This window comes from Malus sylvestris, chromosome 15, assembly GCF_916048215.2.
Source record: "Malus sylvestris chromosome 15, drMalSylv7.2, whole genome shotgun sequence".
Taxonomy (NCBI): Eukaryota; Viridiplantae; Streptophyta; class Magnoliopsida; order Rosales; family Rosaceae; genus Malus; species Malus sylvestris.
Window position 1 is genome coordinate 18,417,678 of NC_062274.1, and position 18,199 is coordinate 18,435,876.

The window sequence follows — 18,199 nt, forward strand, 5'->3', positions numbered from 1 at the left end:
CTATATATCGTATAAATAAGTGCATTAAAAAATACACAATTGCAGTATAAAATGACATATAGGTTTAAAGTATTAGAATATAATGAAAACATGGGGAACAAACATATAACGTATGATCATCTAAGTATTCAACAAGTCTCTACAATATATTAAAGAAAAAATAAAATATAAAATGAAAGTTATCTATTTTCTACTTAAGTAAGAACCACTAATTAGGCCACGAGTTTTTAGAATAGTGGTGGGATGCAATGCAACACATGTTCCAGCTGAGCTCCTTTTTGAAATAAAAAACTTGGAATTTTGAGAATGTCTATATGCTTTCCACATTCTATAAAAATCTTGGGTGTGAGTGGGTGGGTAGAAGCCCAAACTAAAAGGTAATTGTAATAAGGCCCAATAATCTCAAATCTCATATGCTTCAACCCCAAGCATCGTCGTCCTCGTTATTCCATTTCTCAGATTTGCATCTGTAAAAACCAACTGAAGAGGAAGCAGAAGAGAAAATCGGAGAAAATGGAAGACTACCCAGAAGAAATGAGGAGTCCGCCGGTGAGCCTGGTGTCAGTGGTGGGATGCCCGGAGCTCCACACCTCAATCTCCGCCCACCTCCACTCTCTCTCCCCACCAATCAACACCCTCGCCTTTCCGGACCTCTCCAAGGCCTCACTCATCCTACCCCCAAAGCCCAACCCTACTTCCACTCCAGCCTCCGATTCCTCCGCCCCTCCACCCGCCGGAATAATAAAGCGAGATTGGCTCCTCAAGCACCGCACCAAAATCCCCGCCGTCGTCGCCGCCCTCCTCTCATCCGATCGGGTCACTGGCGACCCGGCTCAGTGGCTCCAACTCTGTTCCGACCTCGACGGCCTCAAAGCCCTCCTCCGCGGCAGAAACATCAAGCTGGTCGTCGTCGTCGTCTACTCCAATCCCAGAGGTCGGAAACCCCGGGACTCGAAATCTGTAAGGTAGATTTAATTGGGTCTTGAAAAGATTGGATTTTAAATTTTGTTGGGTTCGATTTGGTGCAGATGAAATCTCAGAGGATCAGATGGTGGCTGTGCGGAAGCGCGCGGAGGTGGATGCCAAGTATCTTCTCACGTTTTACCGCAACCCAGATGGCAGCAGCGATGGTTCTCAGTTCAAAGAGTCTCTCCATAGACTGGGAAACGTGTTTGCAGAGCTGGCCGGATTGTATTACAGAGACGAAGGACGAAGGGTTAGAGCTCGCATTGAGAGGAAGTCTTCCAATCCGGCTGACCTCAACATTCGCTATTCCTTCAAAGTAAGTTCAAGCTGGAACCTTTTTCTTTTGATCACTAGCTGAATCTGTATCGGTTTTCGACTCTCTGGTGATAATGTATCTATCAATTCAATTTCATGAATTTTGTAGGTTGCTGTGTATGCTGAGTTCAGAAGAGATTGGGTTGAAGCTCTGAGGTTTTATGAGGATGCTTATCACACCCTTCGGGAGGTACCCTTTATTGTGCTTTTCCACATTTTTATGTCTTTCTAGTTAGTTAGTAGCTTCCCAAAAATCCGAACCCAATAGTACAATGCAAATAGTATGGATTTTCATCAAAGATAAGTCATGGGTGGTAACTTTCGACATGTTCAAAATTGTTGAGATTATGTTTGAATTTGCTTGCAGTTAATTGCTGGGGCATCAACTAGTGTGTCGGTGATTCAACGGTTAGTTGAGATAAAAACTATTGCGGAGCAATTGCATTTTAAAATTTCAACCTTGTTATTGCATGGTGGGAAGATTGTAGAAGCAGTTGTGTGGTTCCGCCTGCACAATGCTTCATACAGAAAGCTCATAGGAGCACCAGAAGCTATATTTCTTCACTGGGAGTGGATGGGTAGACAGTTCTTGGTGTTTGCTGAATTGTTGGAGACGAGTTCAACAGCCATTCAAAGCGTTTCACCTCTTCCTGTAGGCACAGCAGACAGACCTTTGACTGAGTGGGAACTTCAGCCAGCTCATTACTATCAGGTGAGCTTACCATCCTAATATTTTACCAAATCAAGGAATTGCATGATATATCACCTTAAAGTTCCATAATCAATTTTTTTAGTTCCATCTGTACTGTTTGATTTTCATTCTACTCAAAGCAGCTGCTGCCTGGACAGTATTCTTACAGTTTTCTACCAAATTAGATTGTCTAATTAACCCATACTATACCAACATTTTATGTAGAATGATTGATTAATCGTATAACTTGTAAGGATTGCAAAGTTATACCAGGAGAGAGCGTGGCTAATCAACATCGCTTGTTGGTGATGGATGTACATATCAAAAGAGTAAGACAAAAGAACAAGACTTGGAAGTGCCCAAGGACTAGATGGTGGAATCTAAAAGAAGAAAAACAAGCCATTTTCAAAGAGAAGGTAATCACCCAATGTGTGTGGGATAGAGAGGGGGAAGCTAGCCAAATGTGGGATTCCATGGCTAGTTGTATCCGAAAAGTAGCAAAAGAGGTATTAGGAGAGTCCAAAGGCTTTGCCCCACACCAAAAGGAATCTTGGTGGTGGAATGAGGAGGTACAAACAAAGGTGAAGGCTAAGAAGGAATGTTGTAAAGCCTTATACAAGGAGAGGACCGATGAGAATGGTGAAAGGTATAGAAAAGCGAAGCAAGAGGCGAAGAAAGCTGTCAGAGAAGCTAAGTTAGCGGCTTACGACGATATGTATAAACGACTAGATACCAAAGAAGGAGAGTTGGATATCTATAAACTATCTAGAGCAAGGGAAAAGAAGACAATGGACCTAAACCAAGTGAGGTGCATCAAGGATGAGGATGGAAAGGTTCTTGCTACAGAGAACGCGGTTAAAGACAGATGGAGAGGTTATTTTCATAATCTTTTCAATGAAGGACATGAAATGAGTGCTTCTTTAGGGGAGTTGAGTAACTCCGAAGAGTGTAGAAACTACTCTTTTTATCGTCGAATCCGGAAGGAAGAAGTGGTTGTAGCTTTGAAGAAGATGAAGCATAAAAAAGCAATAGGCCCAGACGATATACCAATCGAAGTGTGGAAACTTTTGGGAGAGACAGGTATAACATGGCTCACTGACCTTTTCAATAGGATTTTGAAAACGAAGAAGATGCCAAATGAGTGGCGAACGAGCACTTTGGTGCCTATCTACAAGAATAAGGGCGACGTACAAAATTGCATGAACTATAGGGGTATTAAGCTAATGAGTCATACAATGAAGCTCTGGGAGAGAGTCATTGAGCATAGATTGAGGCAAGAGACACGGGTTTCGGACAACCAATTCGGGTTCATGCCAGGGCGCTCAACCATGGAGGCAATCTATCTCTTACAAAGATTGATGGAAAGATATAGAGATGGGAAAAAGGATTTACACATGGTCTTTATAGATTTGGAAAAAGCGTATGATAGGGTCCCAAGAGACATTCTTTGGAGGATTTTAGAGAAGAAAGGAGTACGAGTAGCATATATCCAAGCTATAAAGGATATGTATGAAGGAGCAAAGACTGCCGTAAGAACTCATGAAGGACAAACCGAAAGCTTTCCCATAACTGTAGGATTACATCAAGGCTCATCCTTAAGTCTTTACCTTTTTGCGTTGGTAATGGATGAGTTAACAGGACATATTCAAGATGATATTCCTTGGTGTATGCTTTTCACAGACGATATAGTGTTGATAGATGAAACTCAGGAAGGGGTAAATGCAAAGCTTAACCTTTGGAGAGAAGTGTTGGAATCTAAAGGTCTTCGCCTAAGCCGATCAAAGACAGAATATATGGAGTGCAAGTTCAGTGCAAATGGAGGCCAAAACGAGTTAGGGGTGAGGATCAGAGATCAAGAAATACCAAAGAGCGACCGTTTTCGTTACCTAGGATCTATCTTGCAAAAGAACGGAGAATTAGATGGAGATCTCAACCATAGAATACAAGCTGGATGGATGAAGTGGAAGAGTGCATCCGGCGTGTTATGTGACCGCCGTATGCCACTGAAGCTCAAGGGAAAATTTTATAGGACGGCAATAAGGCCGGCGATGCTGTATGGCACAGAATGTTGGGCGGTGAAACATCAACACGTACACAAAATGGGTGTAGCGGAGATGTGGATGCTTCGTTGGATGTGTGGGCACACGAGAAAGGATAAGATTAGGAATGAGGATATCCGGGGTAAAGTAGGAGTAGCCGAAATTGAAGGAAAGATGAGAGAAAATCGGTTACGGTGGTTTGGACATGTGCAAAGAAGGCATACTGACGCTCCGATTAGAAGATGCGACTATGGGACAGAGGTTCAGGGCCGAAGGGGTAGAGGAAGACCTAGGAAAACTTTGGAAGAGACTCTAAGAAAAGACTTAGAGTACTTGGATCTAACGAAGGACATGACACATGATCGAGCACAATGGCGTTCTAAGATTCATATAGCCGATCCCACTCAGTGACTTGGATTTTCCAAGTCTCCAACCGAGAAGTTTTCCTCACTCGGAAAATTAAGGAAACACTACCCCAACCTACATGCTCTACTCAGAAAGCTTCAACATACAAGCTTCAACAAAAGAAAATTCAAAGAACTTAGCGAATAAGGTTTTGGTGTATCTAACACAATACGTTGAAATGAAGGAAATCTTATTTATTGATATCCCCGATAAGCTACAAATATGTGCATATACATGAGTCAAAATAAACACACAAGAGGGAGCCTTCACAAAGGTTGCTTAGGAGAAGTCTCAGCAGTCGGTAGAGCCCCAGAAAGAGAAGGCACCGGAGGGGGATCATTTGGAGCCTCAGTACTGGACAGAACCCTAGAAGGAGGAGGCATCAGAGGTTGATCATTTAGAGCTTCATTACGCGGTACAGCCCCAGAAGACGAAGGCAATAAATGCCTTTGGAACAAACCCACAAATCTCTGATGATCAAGTAAAACCTGACCATCAGTTTCCTTCATCTGGTCAAGCTTCCTCTTCATGTTTGTAGCATAGTCATGTGCGAGCCGGTGCAACTGTTTATTCTCATGCTTGAGCCCTCTAATCTCCTGTTTGAGACTCATCACTTCAGCCGCCAATGATTCAACTTGGCGGGTTCGAGCAAATAGGCGTTGGGCCATATTAGACACAGAACCTGCACACTGAACACTGAGAGCCAGCGAATCCTTAACAGCTAACTCATCAGACCGTTTGGAAAGTAGTCTGTTATCTTTGGGAGTGAGAAGGTTCCTGGCCACCACCGCAGCGGTCATATCATTCTTCATCACGGAATCCCCAACGGTAAGAGGACCAGTAGGGGAGACGAAGGATGGGCGCCATATGTTGTCTGGAGAAGGCGGGGCTGCCTCTTCAACAAGGTTCAAGTCAAAACGACGGTCGGAGGGGCCAGACATTTTCAAAGGTGTTGAAGAGAGAAGAGGTCGGACAAATCAAGATCTTAGAAGTGCAAGAATGAAGCTTCTACTGGTGGAGATTCAAGTGTGCTTTGGAACTTAATGCCAGCCCCTATAAAAATCTGCACTCGACGGAGCTTCAGAAATCGAAGAGGCGCCTGCTCAGAAATCGAAGAGGCGTTTGTTTTCTCAAAAGTTGGGCTGCTCAAAGAACTCGAAGGCTGATCTCAGAAATCGAAGAGGCGCCCGCTTTCTCAAAAGCTGGGCTCCCCAGAGACCACGAGGGACGATCTCAGAAATCGAAGAGGCACCTACTTTTCCAGCCTTGTCAGCACCTGTCACACGCACACTCAGCTTTGCGGAAATTATGGGCATTCTGTCGAAGACTTCTGGGGAAGTAGAAAACACATGAATCTTACTGTTCAATCACCCACTTCCCACACGCAACAATAGCTCATGGGTACCACAGAAAACTTTGCTAAAGTTCTCTGCCAAAGTTGAGCACTTGCAGCTCCCACTACATCGCTCTGACCAAGAAGGGTAAAAGAATAGCAAAGAAACAGCACTAACAAAGTTTAGACCTATAAATTTTGAAGGTCTAGCTACCATATTATTACCCACAAGGGTAAAGGAACAGTACCACTGCTGGATAATTGGAAAGTCCCTGTGTGTCAACCTCTGTGCTTCGTGGCAAGGTAGACTAGCAAACATTCCCAACCTTTACTCACATTCGAGAAAACACTCCCAACAAGATTGCTTGCTCCAAAATCGAAGAGGCACCGTCCTCCGAATCTCGAGAGCCAGACTCTCAACATGACTACTTTCTTAAAAATCGAAGAGAGGGTAAAGGAACAGTACCATTGCTGGATAATTGGAAAGTCCCTGTGTGTCAACCTCTGTGCTTCGTGGCAAGGTAGACTAGCAAACATGCCCAACCTTTACTCACATTCGAGAAAACACTCCCAACAAGATTGCTTGCTCCAAAATCGAAGAGGCACCGCCCTCCGAATCTCGAGAGCCAGACTCCCAACATGATTACTTTCTCAAAAATCGAAGAGACACTGCTCCCCGAATCTTCGAGAGCCAGACCCCCAGCATGATTGCTTTCTCAAAAATCGATGAGGCATCGTTCTCCGAATCAATCGAAGAGGCGCTCGCTTTCTCAAAAGCTGGACTGCTCAGAGACCACGAGGGCCGATCTCAGAAATCGAAGAGGCACCTACTTTTCTAGCCTTGTCAGCACCTGTCACACGCACACTCAGCTTTGCAGAAATTATGGGCATTCTGTCGAAGACTTCTGGTGAAGTAGAAAGCACATGAATCTTACTGTTCAATCACCCACTTCCCACACACAACAATAGCTCATGGGTACCACAGATAACTTTGCCAAAGTTCTCTGCCAAAGTTGAGCACGTGAAGCTTGCAGCTCCCACTACATCGCTCTGACCAAGAAAGGTAAAAGAATAGCAAAGAAACAGCACTAACAAAGTTTAGACACATAAATTTTGAAGGTCTAGCTACCATATTATTACCCACAAGGGTAAAGGAACAGTACCACTGCTGGATAATTGGAAAGTCCCTGTTTGTCAACCTCTGTGCCTCGTGGCAAGGTAGACTAGCAAACATTCCCAACCTTTACTCACATTCGAGAAAACACTCCCAACAAGATTGCTTGCTCCAAAATCGAAGAGGCACCGTCCTCCGAATCTCGAGAGCCAGACTCCCAACATGACTACTTTCTCAAAATCGAAGAGAGGGTAAAGGAACAGTACCATTGCTGGATAATTGGAAAGTCCCTGTGTGTCAACCTTTGTGCTTCGTGGCAAGGTAGACTAGCAAACATGCCCAACCTTTACTCACATTCGAGACAACACTCCCAACAAGATTGCTTGCTCCAAAATCGAAGAGGCACCGCCCTCCGAATCTCGAGAGCCAGACTCCCAACATGATTACTTTCTCAAAAATCGAAGAGACACTGCTCTCCGAATCTCGAGAGCCAGACCCCCAACATGATTGCTTTCGCAAAAATCGAAAAGGCATCGTTCTCCGAATCTCGAGAGCCAGATACCACAGACCACTTTTTCAAAGTGCTCTGACAGAGTTAAAACATGTGAAACTGGCAGCTCCCACTACCGTGCTATGACCAAGCAGGGTAAAGGAATAGCATTACTACTTGTTAGGGAGACTCCTATATATGTCGACCTCCATCCCCAACGGACAGGCAGACCTGCAAAAATGCTCAACCCTTCATCATATCTGAGAGGGCACTCCCAACGAAGCCTTTCGAAATATTCAGCTTTCTTTCCCCCCGATAATACCTCTGCAAATAAGCTATACTAGAGCAAGAATATCTCATATCATCAGGGTTAAAAGCAAGAGTATCCCATATCATGCTTTTTCCCTGTCTTTTCCTTTGGCCTTGTTTTTACCTGCAAGACAAGGAGAAAGAGAGCAATCAGTCAGCACTTGGAATCAAGCTTCCAGCCAGGAACTGACTGCCTGGAACCCCTTACCTGATTACTTACCTGGCATTGCTCTCGAGTACTCATCTTCAACATCTTATGTTTCCAGGGAAGATTCCGCATCTACTTGAGGAACAGATAGGGCAAGTGCGAAGGATACAAGGAAGCATGTGGAGACAAGCGTAACAGCACACGTGCCGATACATCCATTACTCTGTCAAAAGCAAAAGTATCCCATATCAGCAGGGTGGAACGTACTCTAGATTTGATGGACTTGTTTTGACCCTCAAATTCTTCAGTCGGCCTTATACTCTGGAGGAAACCAGAAAACCCTCCAGCTCAGTTCAAGAATAAGCCTGTGGAAAGTTACTTCTTCAAAAGCAAAAGTATCTCATATCATCTCTTCTCATTTTTCTTCTCTTTATCCTTCATGCTGCTGCAAGATGGGGAGAAGGTGAACAATCAGTCGGAGCTCTGATTGCTTACCTTGTTTGTCACCTCTTTCAGCAGACCCCCTAGCTCGGCGACTTGGGGGACTCCTACTACATGGTTTGTATTGCGCTTGACCAAGCCTGAAACTACAAGTAAGCTTCAAGTGAAATTGATACATTACCTTGTGCATCTCCACCAGTTAAAGATACCACCCCTGGATGGAGGAAGAGTACTTCCAGAGAAGATGCCACATCTACCTATGAGACAGATAAGGCAAGTCAAGACGACACCACACTCCGATACTTAGAAGTTTCGTGATTACGAGATCATTCTCCCACAATATTTCCTAATGTCATTTGTACTAAATCATTCACTTGTACTCACTAAAGGAGAGCTTGAACCTATGTACTTGTGTAAAGCCTTCACAATTAATGAGAACTCTTCTATTCCGTGGACGTAGCCAATCTGGGTGAACCACGTACATCTTGTGTTTGCTTTCCTATCTCTATCCATTTATATACTTATCCACACTAATGACCGGAGCAATCTAGCGAAGATCACAAAAAGCGACCGTTTTCGCTACCTAGGATCTATCTTGCAAGAGAACGGAGAATTAGATGGAGATCTCAACCATAGAATACGAGCTGGATGGATGAAGTGTAAGAATGCATCCGGCGTGTTGTGTGACCGTCGTAGGCGACTGAAGCTGAAGAGAAAATTTTATAGGACGGCAATAAGGCCAGCAATGTTGTATGGCACAGAATGTTGGGCGGTGAAGCATCAACACGTACACAAAATGGGTGTAGCGGAGATGAGGATGCTTCGTGGGATGTGTGGGCACACGAGAAAGGATAAGATTGGGAATGAGGATATCCGAGGTAAAGTAGGAGTAGCCGAAATTGTAGGAAAGATGAGAGAAAATCGGCTCCGGTGATTTGGACATGTGCAAAGAAGGCCGAATGACGCTCCGGTTCGAAGATGTGACTACGGGACAGAGGTTCAGGGCCGAAGGGGTAGAGGAAGACCTAGGAAAACTTTGGAAGAGACTCTAAGAAAAGACTTAGAGTACTTGGATCTAACGGAGGACATGACACAAAACCGAGCGCAATGGCGTTCTAGGATTCATATAGCCGACCCCACTTAGTGGGAAAAGGCTTTGTTGTTGTTGTTGTTGTTGTAGACAGATTATACTTTCCGCTCTGTTGATTCAAAGAACTTTATTCTTAAAACAGTTAGCTGCTCATTACTTGAAGGAGAAGAGATCTTCTTTGGAATTTGCAGTTTCAATGTCCGAAGGTGATATCGATTGCAGTGCTGAATCTGTGGTACCTTCATCTTATTTGGGTCAGTTTGCTCGCTTAATTGAGCAAGGAGATACATTTGTCATGCAACCGTAAGTGTTGATCAATACTGTGAATTTTTTTTTTCTTGACTTGTTTGATTCTCTTACTAAAGCTAACAAAGTTTAATTCAACTTGCAGCCTTACTGATGAAGAGTACATGCGTTATGCTATTTCTGAAGGAAAAAGGTTCCAAGATTCCTTTGAAATTATTGCGTTACTAAAAAAATCTTGTGAATCGTACAATAATCGCAAAGTCAGGAGAATGGGCTCATTTTGTGGATTCCAGATGGCTAGAGAATATTATGCTCTAGGTGATTTTAGCAATGCGAAACAGCTTTTTGATGACATTGCAAGTCTATACAGACAAGAGGGTTGGGTCATTTTGTTGTGGGAGGTATTGGGTTATCTGCGTGAATGTTCAAAGAGACAGAGTAAAGTTAAAGATTTTATGGAGTACTCCTTTGAAATGGCTGCGCTCCCTATATCAGCTGATACTGGTATCCGGTCTTTCCGATTTGAAGAATCTGGTCCAGCTGGGCCTGCGACTCTCCAACAAAGAGAAACAATACACAAAGAAGTTTTTGGGCTTGTTAGTGGAGAACTGAGATTGGCATCAACTGAAAATGGTAATGATCTGAAAGTATCTGGTGAAAGTCCACTTCACCTTGAAGTTGATCTTGTCAGTCCCCTCAGATTGGTACTTCTAGCTTCAGTTGCTTTTCATGAACAAATAATTAAGCCTGGTTCATCCACATTGGTTACGCTGTCATTTCTGTCACAGTTACCCCTTAATTTCGAGATTGATCAGTTAGAAGTCCAGTTCAATCAGTCTGACTGTAACTTCATCATCATGAATGGCCAAAGGCCTCGTGTAGCTGACATGAGTGATGACCAACAAGGTCGCCGAGTAGAGACTGCTCCTTCTTTGGCACTTTCTACAAATAAGTGGCTGCGATTGACGTATAACATCAAATCTGGTAAACAAAGTTTCCTTTCTGCACTTGTCAATGTTCAGATTATGCATTTAGGTTCATTTAGATATGCATGCAGTAGAAATTGCCTTATGCATCATTGAATTAGCATACAACATGAGTTTGATGTACTCTATTGTAAGTGGTTGAAGCTCAACTCATAAGTTGTGGATGCCCCATCTGGTTCATCCAGCAATTTAACTGGGTTGAGTTAGGCCAGCTTAGAAAACTTAAAAGTTTCTGTCATTGCTTTATGCTTGATTATTAAATTATTGCATTCCTCCTTTGAGTACCAAGAATTCATTTTGTTGATGGTATTGATAGATCTATCATGCCCTCCTATTATTATCTGATTGTAACACAATTCTCTGACTATTCAGATCAAAGCGGAAAGCTTGAATGCATATCTGTTGTTGCAAAAATAGGACCCCACTTCACAATCTGTTGCAGAGCTGAAAGTCCTGCTTCAATGGATGAATTGCCTCTTTGGAAATTTGAAGATCGCGTGGTCACCTATCCAACCAAGGACCCTGCTCTGGCATTCTCTGGTCAGAAGGCTACTCAGGTTGAAGAGTCAGACCCAGAAGTGGATCTTAGTTTAGGGTCTGCCGGCCCTGCACTTACCGGAGAGAGCTTCATAGTACCTGTTACCGTTACATCCAAGGGCCATGATGTTAATTCTGGTGAGTTGAAAATCAATCTGGTGGATGTAAGGGGAGGTGGTTTGTTTAGTCCAAGGGACACGGATCTATCTACGGATAGTCATCATGTTGAACTTCTTGGTATTTCTGGACCAGACGGAGGAGATGAGTCCCAACTGAACACTGATGAAATCAAGAAAATTCAAGAGTCTTTTGGATTGGTTTCTGTTCCTGCTCTCAAAAGTGGAGATTCGTGGTCTTGCAAATTGGAAATCAAGTGGCACAGACCGAAACCAATTATGCTCTATGTATCATTGGGTTATTCTCCAGATAACAATGAAAACACTCAAAAGGTAAATGTCCACAAGAGCTTGCAGATTGAAGGAAAGAATGCAATCATTATTAGCCATCGCTTTATGCTTCCCTTCCGGAGGTATCCATTGTTACTTTCTAGGATAAAGCCAGGTCCTGATTCTGACCTGTCAGCATCAATGCCTTTAAACGAAACAAGTGTACTAGTTGTTAGTGCTAGGAACTGCTCCGATGTGCCACTTCAGTTGCTATCCTTATCTCTTGAAGCAGATGATAATGATGGCACCGAAAGGTCATGTTCTGTGAAACATGGAGGTCAGGACCTTTTAGACCCTGCCCTTCTAGTTCCAGGAGAAGAGTTCAAGAAGGTTTACACTGTCACTTCTGAGATGAATTCTTCAAAGCTCAGGTTAGGTAATGTGTGTCTTAGATGGAGAAGGGATTCTGGGAATGCAGTGGAATCTGGTTCTACGGCTTCAGTTTTAACTACACACAGACTTCCAGTTGTTAATCTAGAGTTGTCGCCTCTTGTTGTGAGTTTGGAATGTCCTCCTTATGCGATCCTTGGAGATCCTTTCACGTATTTTGTTAAAATACAGAACCAGACTGAATTGCTTCAGGAGGCCAAAATTTCATTAGCAGATGCACAAAGTTTTGTGTTAGCTGGGTCTCACAATGACAGCATTTTTATTCTTCCAAAATCTGAGCACATTGTCCGATACAAGCTTGTTCCACTTGCCTCAGGCGCACAACAGCTACCGAGATTCACGTTAACATCAGTTAGATATTCAACGGGGTTTCAGCCCTCAATTGCTGCATCGACAATTTTTGTATTTCCTTCTAAGCCTCATTTCAAGATGGCTGCTGTGGGAGATGACAGGATGGCTGTGGGAGATGACAGGATGGAATCAGTGGTGGCTGAATGAATCGTGCCTCTCTTGAATAATTTTTTGCAGATACAAAGTGGATGCGATGACAGGCTTGTTAGATGCTTGTTGGCTTGGTTTGCGCTGTATTTCGCTAATGTCGAGCAATGACGAGGTGGTTTACTCGGAAACATCAAGTTCAGGTTCGTATATTTCGTGGATCAATTGCATTGCCACATTTTGATTAGGAAATGGTTTGCACCTTTTCGAAGTATGGTTTTATCAACGGGAGGGGCTGAACTTGGAGAATCCTAACAAGAACGTACGATGCTAATGGGGCGAAATATCAAGTAAAAATGGTTTGGAAGACCCAAGTCTGGATGTGAAGAGTACACTGGTTCAACTACTTTCACTGATGGTTGCAGCCGGTGTCGGCGGGGGGACGGTGATCGGAATTGACCGACGGTAACTCGTGTTTCAGATTTATGACACTGGTGTGGGTTGGAAGTAGTAAAAGAGGTGACATTTCTTTGTATCTTTAATGTTAATGATTTGATAAAAGTTAAACAATCAAGGACATGATGATTTTACAGTTTGCAGTTTGCACCCGTCAATACTTACAACCAAATGGAATTTTGAATAAGGTTGTGCCCTTTGGAAAACTGATAAACTTAGCGGGGGGTTTTGTAATTAACTATAAAGTACTCTTCAAAACATGGAGATAATAACAAGATAAATTGTTTTTTCTTAAAATTCAAAATTCATGCTGACAGTGGTAACTGAAACTAATCTTTATCTATATAGGAGGATTCGAACTTGGCGCGGTAAGAGAAGTACGTTGTCATGACCTTAAACCGACTTGTACATAAATTTAAAATTTATAGTTTCATCAAAAGCCAGATGGCTTGCTTCAAGGGTCATATCATAGGCTCAGAAGCTTTTTCCTTTTTTTTTTTTTTTTGGTTATTGTTTGTGAAGCAGTTGGTTTGATAAAAATACTTTTAAAAAGGTGATCATGCTATCGTTTACGTAACAATCTAACGAAAATAGTGACAAATTTTCACGAAATGATCAAAACGATTTAAAATGAACAAACTCATAAACCACTTCTATTTTTTTTAATTGTTAGTAACAAAGCTGAGGAGTTATGCTAATCTCAGAAATCATTTTGGCTAAAAAGTTTGGTTTGGTAACGGGGGATTTCGAACTCAGGCATAGCAGGTTGTCCAAATTCGAAATTGTAAATTTGATTAAATTCATGGAGTGCAGGAGAACAAGGCTCCATAAGTATAAACCTTACATAATACAACCAAAAAATAACTAGAAGCTGAACTCTACCACCACACATCTCACTCATCATCAGCTCACCACATTCCCCCGACGACGGCTCAGTCTGACCAGCACAATATCTGTTTGTACAACCAATACAGTTTTCACGCTTCTTCCGGAAAAGAACAGGTTTCGCGCTTTAATTTACAGAGACTCCGGACTTGTGGACGGCCTAATTCTTGAAGGCATTCGCATGGGTTTGTTTACTGCACCACCAAATGTACCATGTAGGGAATTCTTTGGTGTGATGGACATTTTGTTCAACGCAGAGTCAAATTCATCGAGATCGTAATGCTGTTCCTCCAAGCTGTGCAAAATCGCATAATCCATCCCGTCCACATTTTCATTCGCAACAGATTCACCTATGTCTTCGTCACTGGAATCTTCGTCAATATCATATGTAGGATGAACCATAGACCAGAAAATGAACTTCGGCCGGATGTATCTTTAGATAAAGGAAAAACCAGTGTCAGAAAAGCTTTCAAAAGAAATTTTTAGGCATTGGATTCTTACAGCTAACAAAACACTTTCCTTTTTGACCTTGAAAGTTCAAAGTTAATACAAACCAGTCACTTTTCTTCAGCAAGCACGGGTCAAATGGGAAGAACATATCGAGCCTTTCCCTCCCGCCAAATTCCTTCGTGGCTCACAACCGAAATGAGCCGTTCATAGTCCTTGTTTTTAGCCAAGGTCACTAAAACCCTAAATTGGTGTAAGAAATGCCCAGTTCGGGAATCGGAATCCTTACCGCTGGTGACCCCTGAAGACACCGAGCAAAGAATATCCCTGATGTGATCACGAGGTCGGAATCGGTGAAATCCCCGTCCTCCGCCATCTCGTTGAAAGTCGCCTCGTTGTTCCTGAACTCGACGCCCATGGTTGTCTCGCCCTTAGCCCACCCTGCGGATCCTCCTGCAAAGAATTTCAGTGCGGATACCCCGGGCGTCGGGGATTCCGGTTCAGCTGGGATAGCAGGCGGAGGTGGCTTGGAAAAGAGAGCGGCCAGCCGGCTTCTTTGCTGGAGCTGCTGCGGCTATGGAGTCCTTGCTTCTTCAGTGTCGTGTGCGGCCACGAGTGAGAGAGAGAGAGAGTTTGGAAGAATGAAAAACCCCAAAAAACCAGGGTTTCCAAGAAGCGGCTGCTTCTTTTTTGCATGTATATGTATCATCGTCTTAGTACAAATATATTCTATCACTTATACTATCTCTCTAATAGAGACGGGACGCACATGTACCCTACCCTTATTAAAGAGATTATACAAATATGACGCAACACGAATCTAGTAAGGATTACAAGCGTAAATACTTAAAAAAAAAATTATGGGGTCCACTAGTTTGATTTGCAAAAGATAAATTGGTTTAATGGATAATTAATTAAGAGATCTTTTCATCATAAAAATTCATCCCGCTCGTCTTACATCAAAATATGTGGTAAGTAAAGCATTACTTCTTACATAATTGCATTAGCATAAGCAGCTAGAATGTGAAAGAGCCAAATTGGTTGTAAGCGGATCCCAGAAGAAGCTGCCTTGTCTGGAAACACAAAAGCAGCCACGGTGTGCGGTGCTTTGTTACAAGATCAAGAACAATAGCGAAACGAAATCGACTGAAACTGAGAAGCTAGCACCATTTATCGCCATCACTGTGTTCTTCATTCCTCCTCAACGTAGGCACTAATAACTCAGCTCTCTCATCCTCATTCACCTCCGCGTACTCCCCCCAACCCAATGCCCCAAGCAACGATCCATCCGGGGCAGCGCCATTAAACACCCACTCGTTCCGGCATCTCCATACGTGCCACAAACCAAACACCACCTGCTGCATCAGTTCCGCGCCCTCCTTTTTGTTGGAGTTTTTGGACAAGGCTTGTCTGCCCTCCACTTTCAGTGCCCTCTCCGTGCCTTCCTATTTGTGTGGTCACGGTTAAACCACGTCAATATTTTATATTATTTTTTTATAGATATAATAAGACAAAAATGAATAGTAATATAAAATGTTGACGTGGCTTAACCGTGACCACACAAAACAGTAGGGCACGAGGAGGGCAGACAATCCTTGTCCGGAGTTTTTAGGGTATTTTTAAATGAGTAAATTGTAGCAATGGTTCCTCAACTTTAATCAAATTAGAGTAATGGTCCCTCAACTTATCAAAATGTGTAGTTATAGTTATTTTCATCAATTTCGTCAAAATTTTGTCAAAATAAGTTATGTTGGAATAACCATTTATATAATTAGGGTCCCTCAACTTATCAAAGTGTGTAATTATGGTCCTTTTCGTCAACTGCGTCAAAATTTTTGTCAAAACGAGTTATGTTGGAATGACCATTGCTACAATTGGGTTAAAGTTAAGGGACAATTTCTCCAGTTGAATTAAAGTTGAGGGACCAATGGTAATGAATTTTTAATTGAGGAACCATTACTCCAATTGAGTTAAAGTTAACGGACCATAACTACAATTTACTCTTTTTAAATACAAAGTCGATTTATTTCCTAAAATTATGGTTGTTAATATTATCACTTAATTGATAATTAGTACTACGGTCTAATATTATTACTTTTCACTTGTAAGTGAGAGGTCTTAGGTTCGATTCTCATCAAAGACGAATTTGAACCACATTATTATGATTCGCCCATTGTAAGGCTTAGCCCAATCTTCCACCCCTTAGTGTAGATAACATCACTTATTCAAAAAAAAAATTATCACTTAATTGGTTGGTATCCATCACTTTTTGTGTACCGTTTTTATAACAGCCACATATATATTAGTAGCTATAGTAGCCGTTTTGCTTGTGCATTCATTGGCATCTTTATTTTGATATCAATTATTTCCTTTGTAACTGTTAGTCACTATTTTGATGTGAATCATTATCCTTATATCTCCAAAATATAAATAAGAGTTGATCAAGTGATTCTCTTATTTGAACCACTCATTCATATATGAAGCTTCTCATAAAAACTCTCTCCAATTCTCTCCTCCCTCGTTTATGGATCCCTCATTCTTTCAAATGTTGATATGTCATTCAATTGTTTGGTACCAATGGAAGAATCAAACCGTTCACTCGATCCAAGTATTGGGAGTGTATGCTTATAAGGATCATATGTGGTTGTATCTTGGAAAATAGGGCGTCATAACCTGTTATACCGAGACATTATCTTAGAGAGGTGAAATCTACTCTTAAGGACAATGAACTTACAGACCTCAACCTAAAATATTGTTTTAATAAAGGATAGATGAAGAGCTTTCACTACCTACCAAAGATAAGTATTTTATCTTATTTTGTTTATTTTATTTTTAAAATTTTTGTAACAAAATTGTGATATACTAATATTAATTTTATATGATTTGTTATAACAGAAGTAGCATCCGTATTGCTGAATATTTCCAACACTTCTTTTTGTTGATTTCTCTTATGCAAATTCTTCCAGCAATCTAGGAAATCACCCCCCTCCACTTGTATGATATCTAGTCGCAACGGACTCCCAAACCAAAAACCTGAGCAAACGGACAACAAAAAAATAAGTGATTGATGATCGTTGAATCAAATGCAATGTATCAATAATAAATACATGGAAGGTACTCTAAAATAGAGAGTTTTAACGAAACACTCACAATATTGTTTACTTTTAACGAAAAACCACATTTTTACTTTTTCCTATTACTATTCACTACATCTTTATTTGTCATTTTTCATTAAAACTATTTTTTTTTTAAATTTTTCGTTAATTTTTCTTTAAAATATGATTACATTTGTATTTCAAGCCCAATGTATAATTATTTGGTAAAACTTTATTTGCCCCTTACTAAAAACCTATTCATGAGACGTTGCTAAATATTTACCTGAAATTACTATTCCATTTTAGGACAAAAGTGGAATTACCATTAATTTAAAAAATTAATAATAAAATACTTTCCAGGCGGTTTTCATGTCATTTTGGACTATTTTTGACTCTATGACCCTCTGGCCGGATCAGTTGGAGATGACCTAATGAAGAGTGTCAAGGCTGAGAAACTTATGTAAACTCTGTATTGTCATAGTGATAGTTTCTAAAACTTATCATAGATAGTATCATGAAATTTAACATTCTCACATAACAATACATGATTTATTTGAAATACCGTTACTGCAACAAGTGAAGAATGTGAAGTACACATTGGACAAGAGAAAAGCAGATCATGTGATGAGTGATAGGAGATGAGTCCTCACTCCTCGGTCCTCACACACTATGATAGTGGCAGTTACTAGAAAACCGACCCACCCGCCCATCTATCCATCCATCCACCCATCATCTATCATCCCATGCATCCTCCATGAAACACCAAAAAATCATCACCATAAAAGATAGCCCCCAAAAGGCTTTAGCTGGTAGGAGTAGATGCACAGAAACACGGTTATGCCGTGACCAGCTGCTTTGCAATGCCAGCTGGATGCTGTTGAACGATCAAATTCCAACCCACAGCCCATAAAGCAGCAACACGTGTCATACAC

The 18,199-nt window shown here is 41.7% G+C and overlaps 1 protein-coding gene and 1 long non-coding RNA gene across 2 annotated transcripts; one reads left to right on the forward strand and one right to left on the reverse strand.

Annotated features, from left to right (window-relative positions):
• The first annotated feature begins 361 nt into the window (after positions 1–361).
• On the forward strand, positions 362–12,976 carry LOC126602628 (uncharacterized). The gene is made up of 7 exons (XM_050269549.1): positions 362–934; positions 1,029–1,282; positions 1,391–1,471; positions 1,649–1,993; positions 9,484–9,644; positions 9,733–10,571; positions 10,946–12,976. The coding sequence occupies exons 1-7, from the start codon at positions 514–516 to the stop codon at positions 12,442–12,444; spliced, it is 3,600 nt and encodes a 1,199-aa protein (XP_050125506.1). The 5' UTR covers positions 362–513; the 3' UTR covers positions 12,445–12,976.
• A 630-nt stretch (positions 12,977–13,606) lies between these two features.
• On the reverse strand, positions 13,607–15,681 carry LOC126601978 (uncharacterized). Its single transcript, XR_007615912.1, has 2 exons — positions 14,280–15,681; positions 13,607–14,158 (listed from the first exon to the last, which is right to left on the reverse strand). It is a non-coding gene; the product is annotated as an uncharacterized LOC126601978 (long non-coding RNA).
• Positions 15,682–18,199: the final 2,518 nt, after the last annotated feature.

Bases quoted from the DNA above. Each gene is read 5' to 3' on its own strand.
- LOC126602628 (XM_050269549.1), top strand. From the start codon at position 514: ATGGAAGACTACCCAGAAGAAATGAGGAGTCCGCCGGTGAGCCTGGTG. The intron at 935-1,028 runs GTCGGAAACCCC...GATTTGGTGCAG, and splicing joins CGTCTACTCCAATCCCAGAG to ATGAAATCTCAGAGGATCAG. The intron at 1,472-1,648 runs GTACCCTTTATT...ATTTGCTTGCAG, and splicing joins CTTATCACACCCTTCGGGAG to TTAATTGCTGGGGCATCAAC.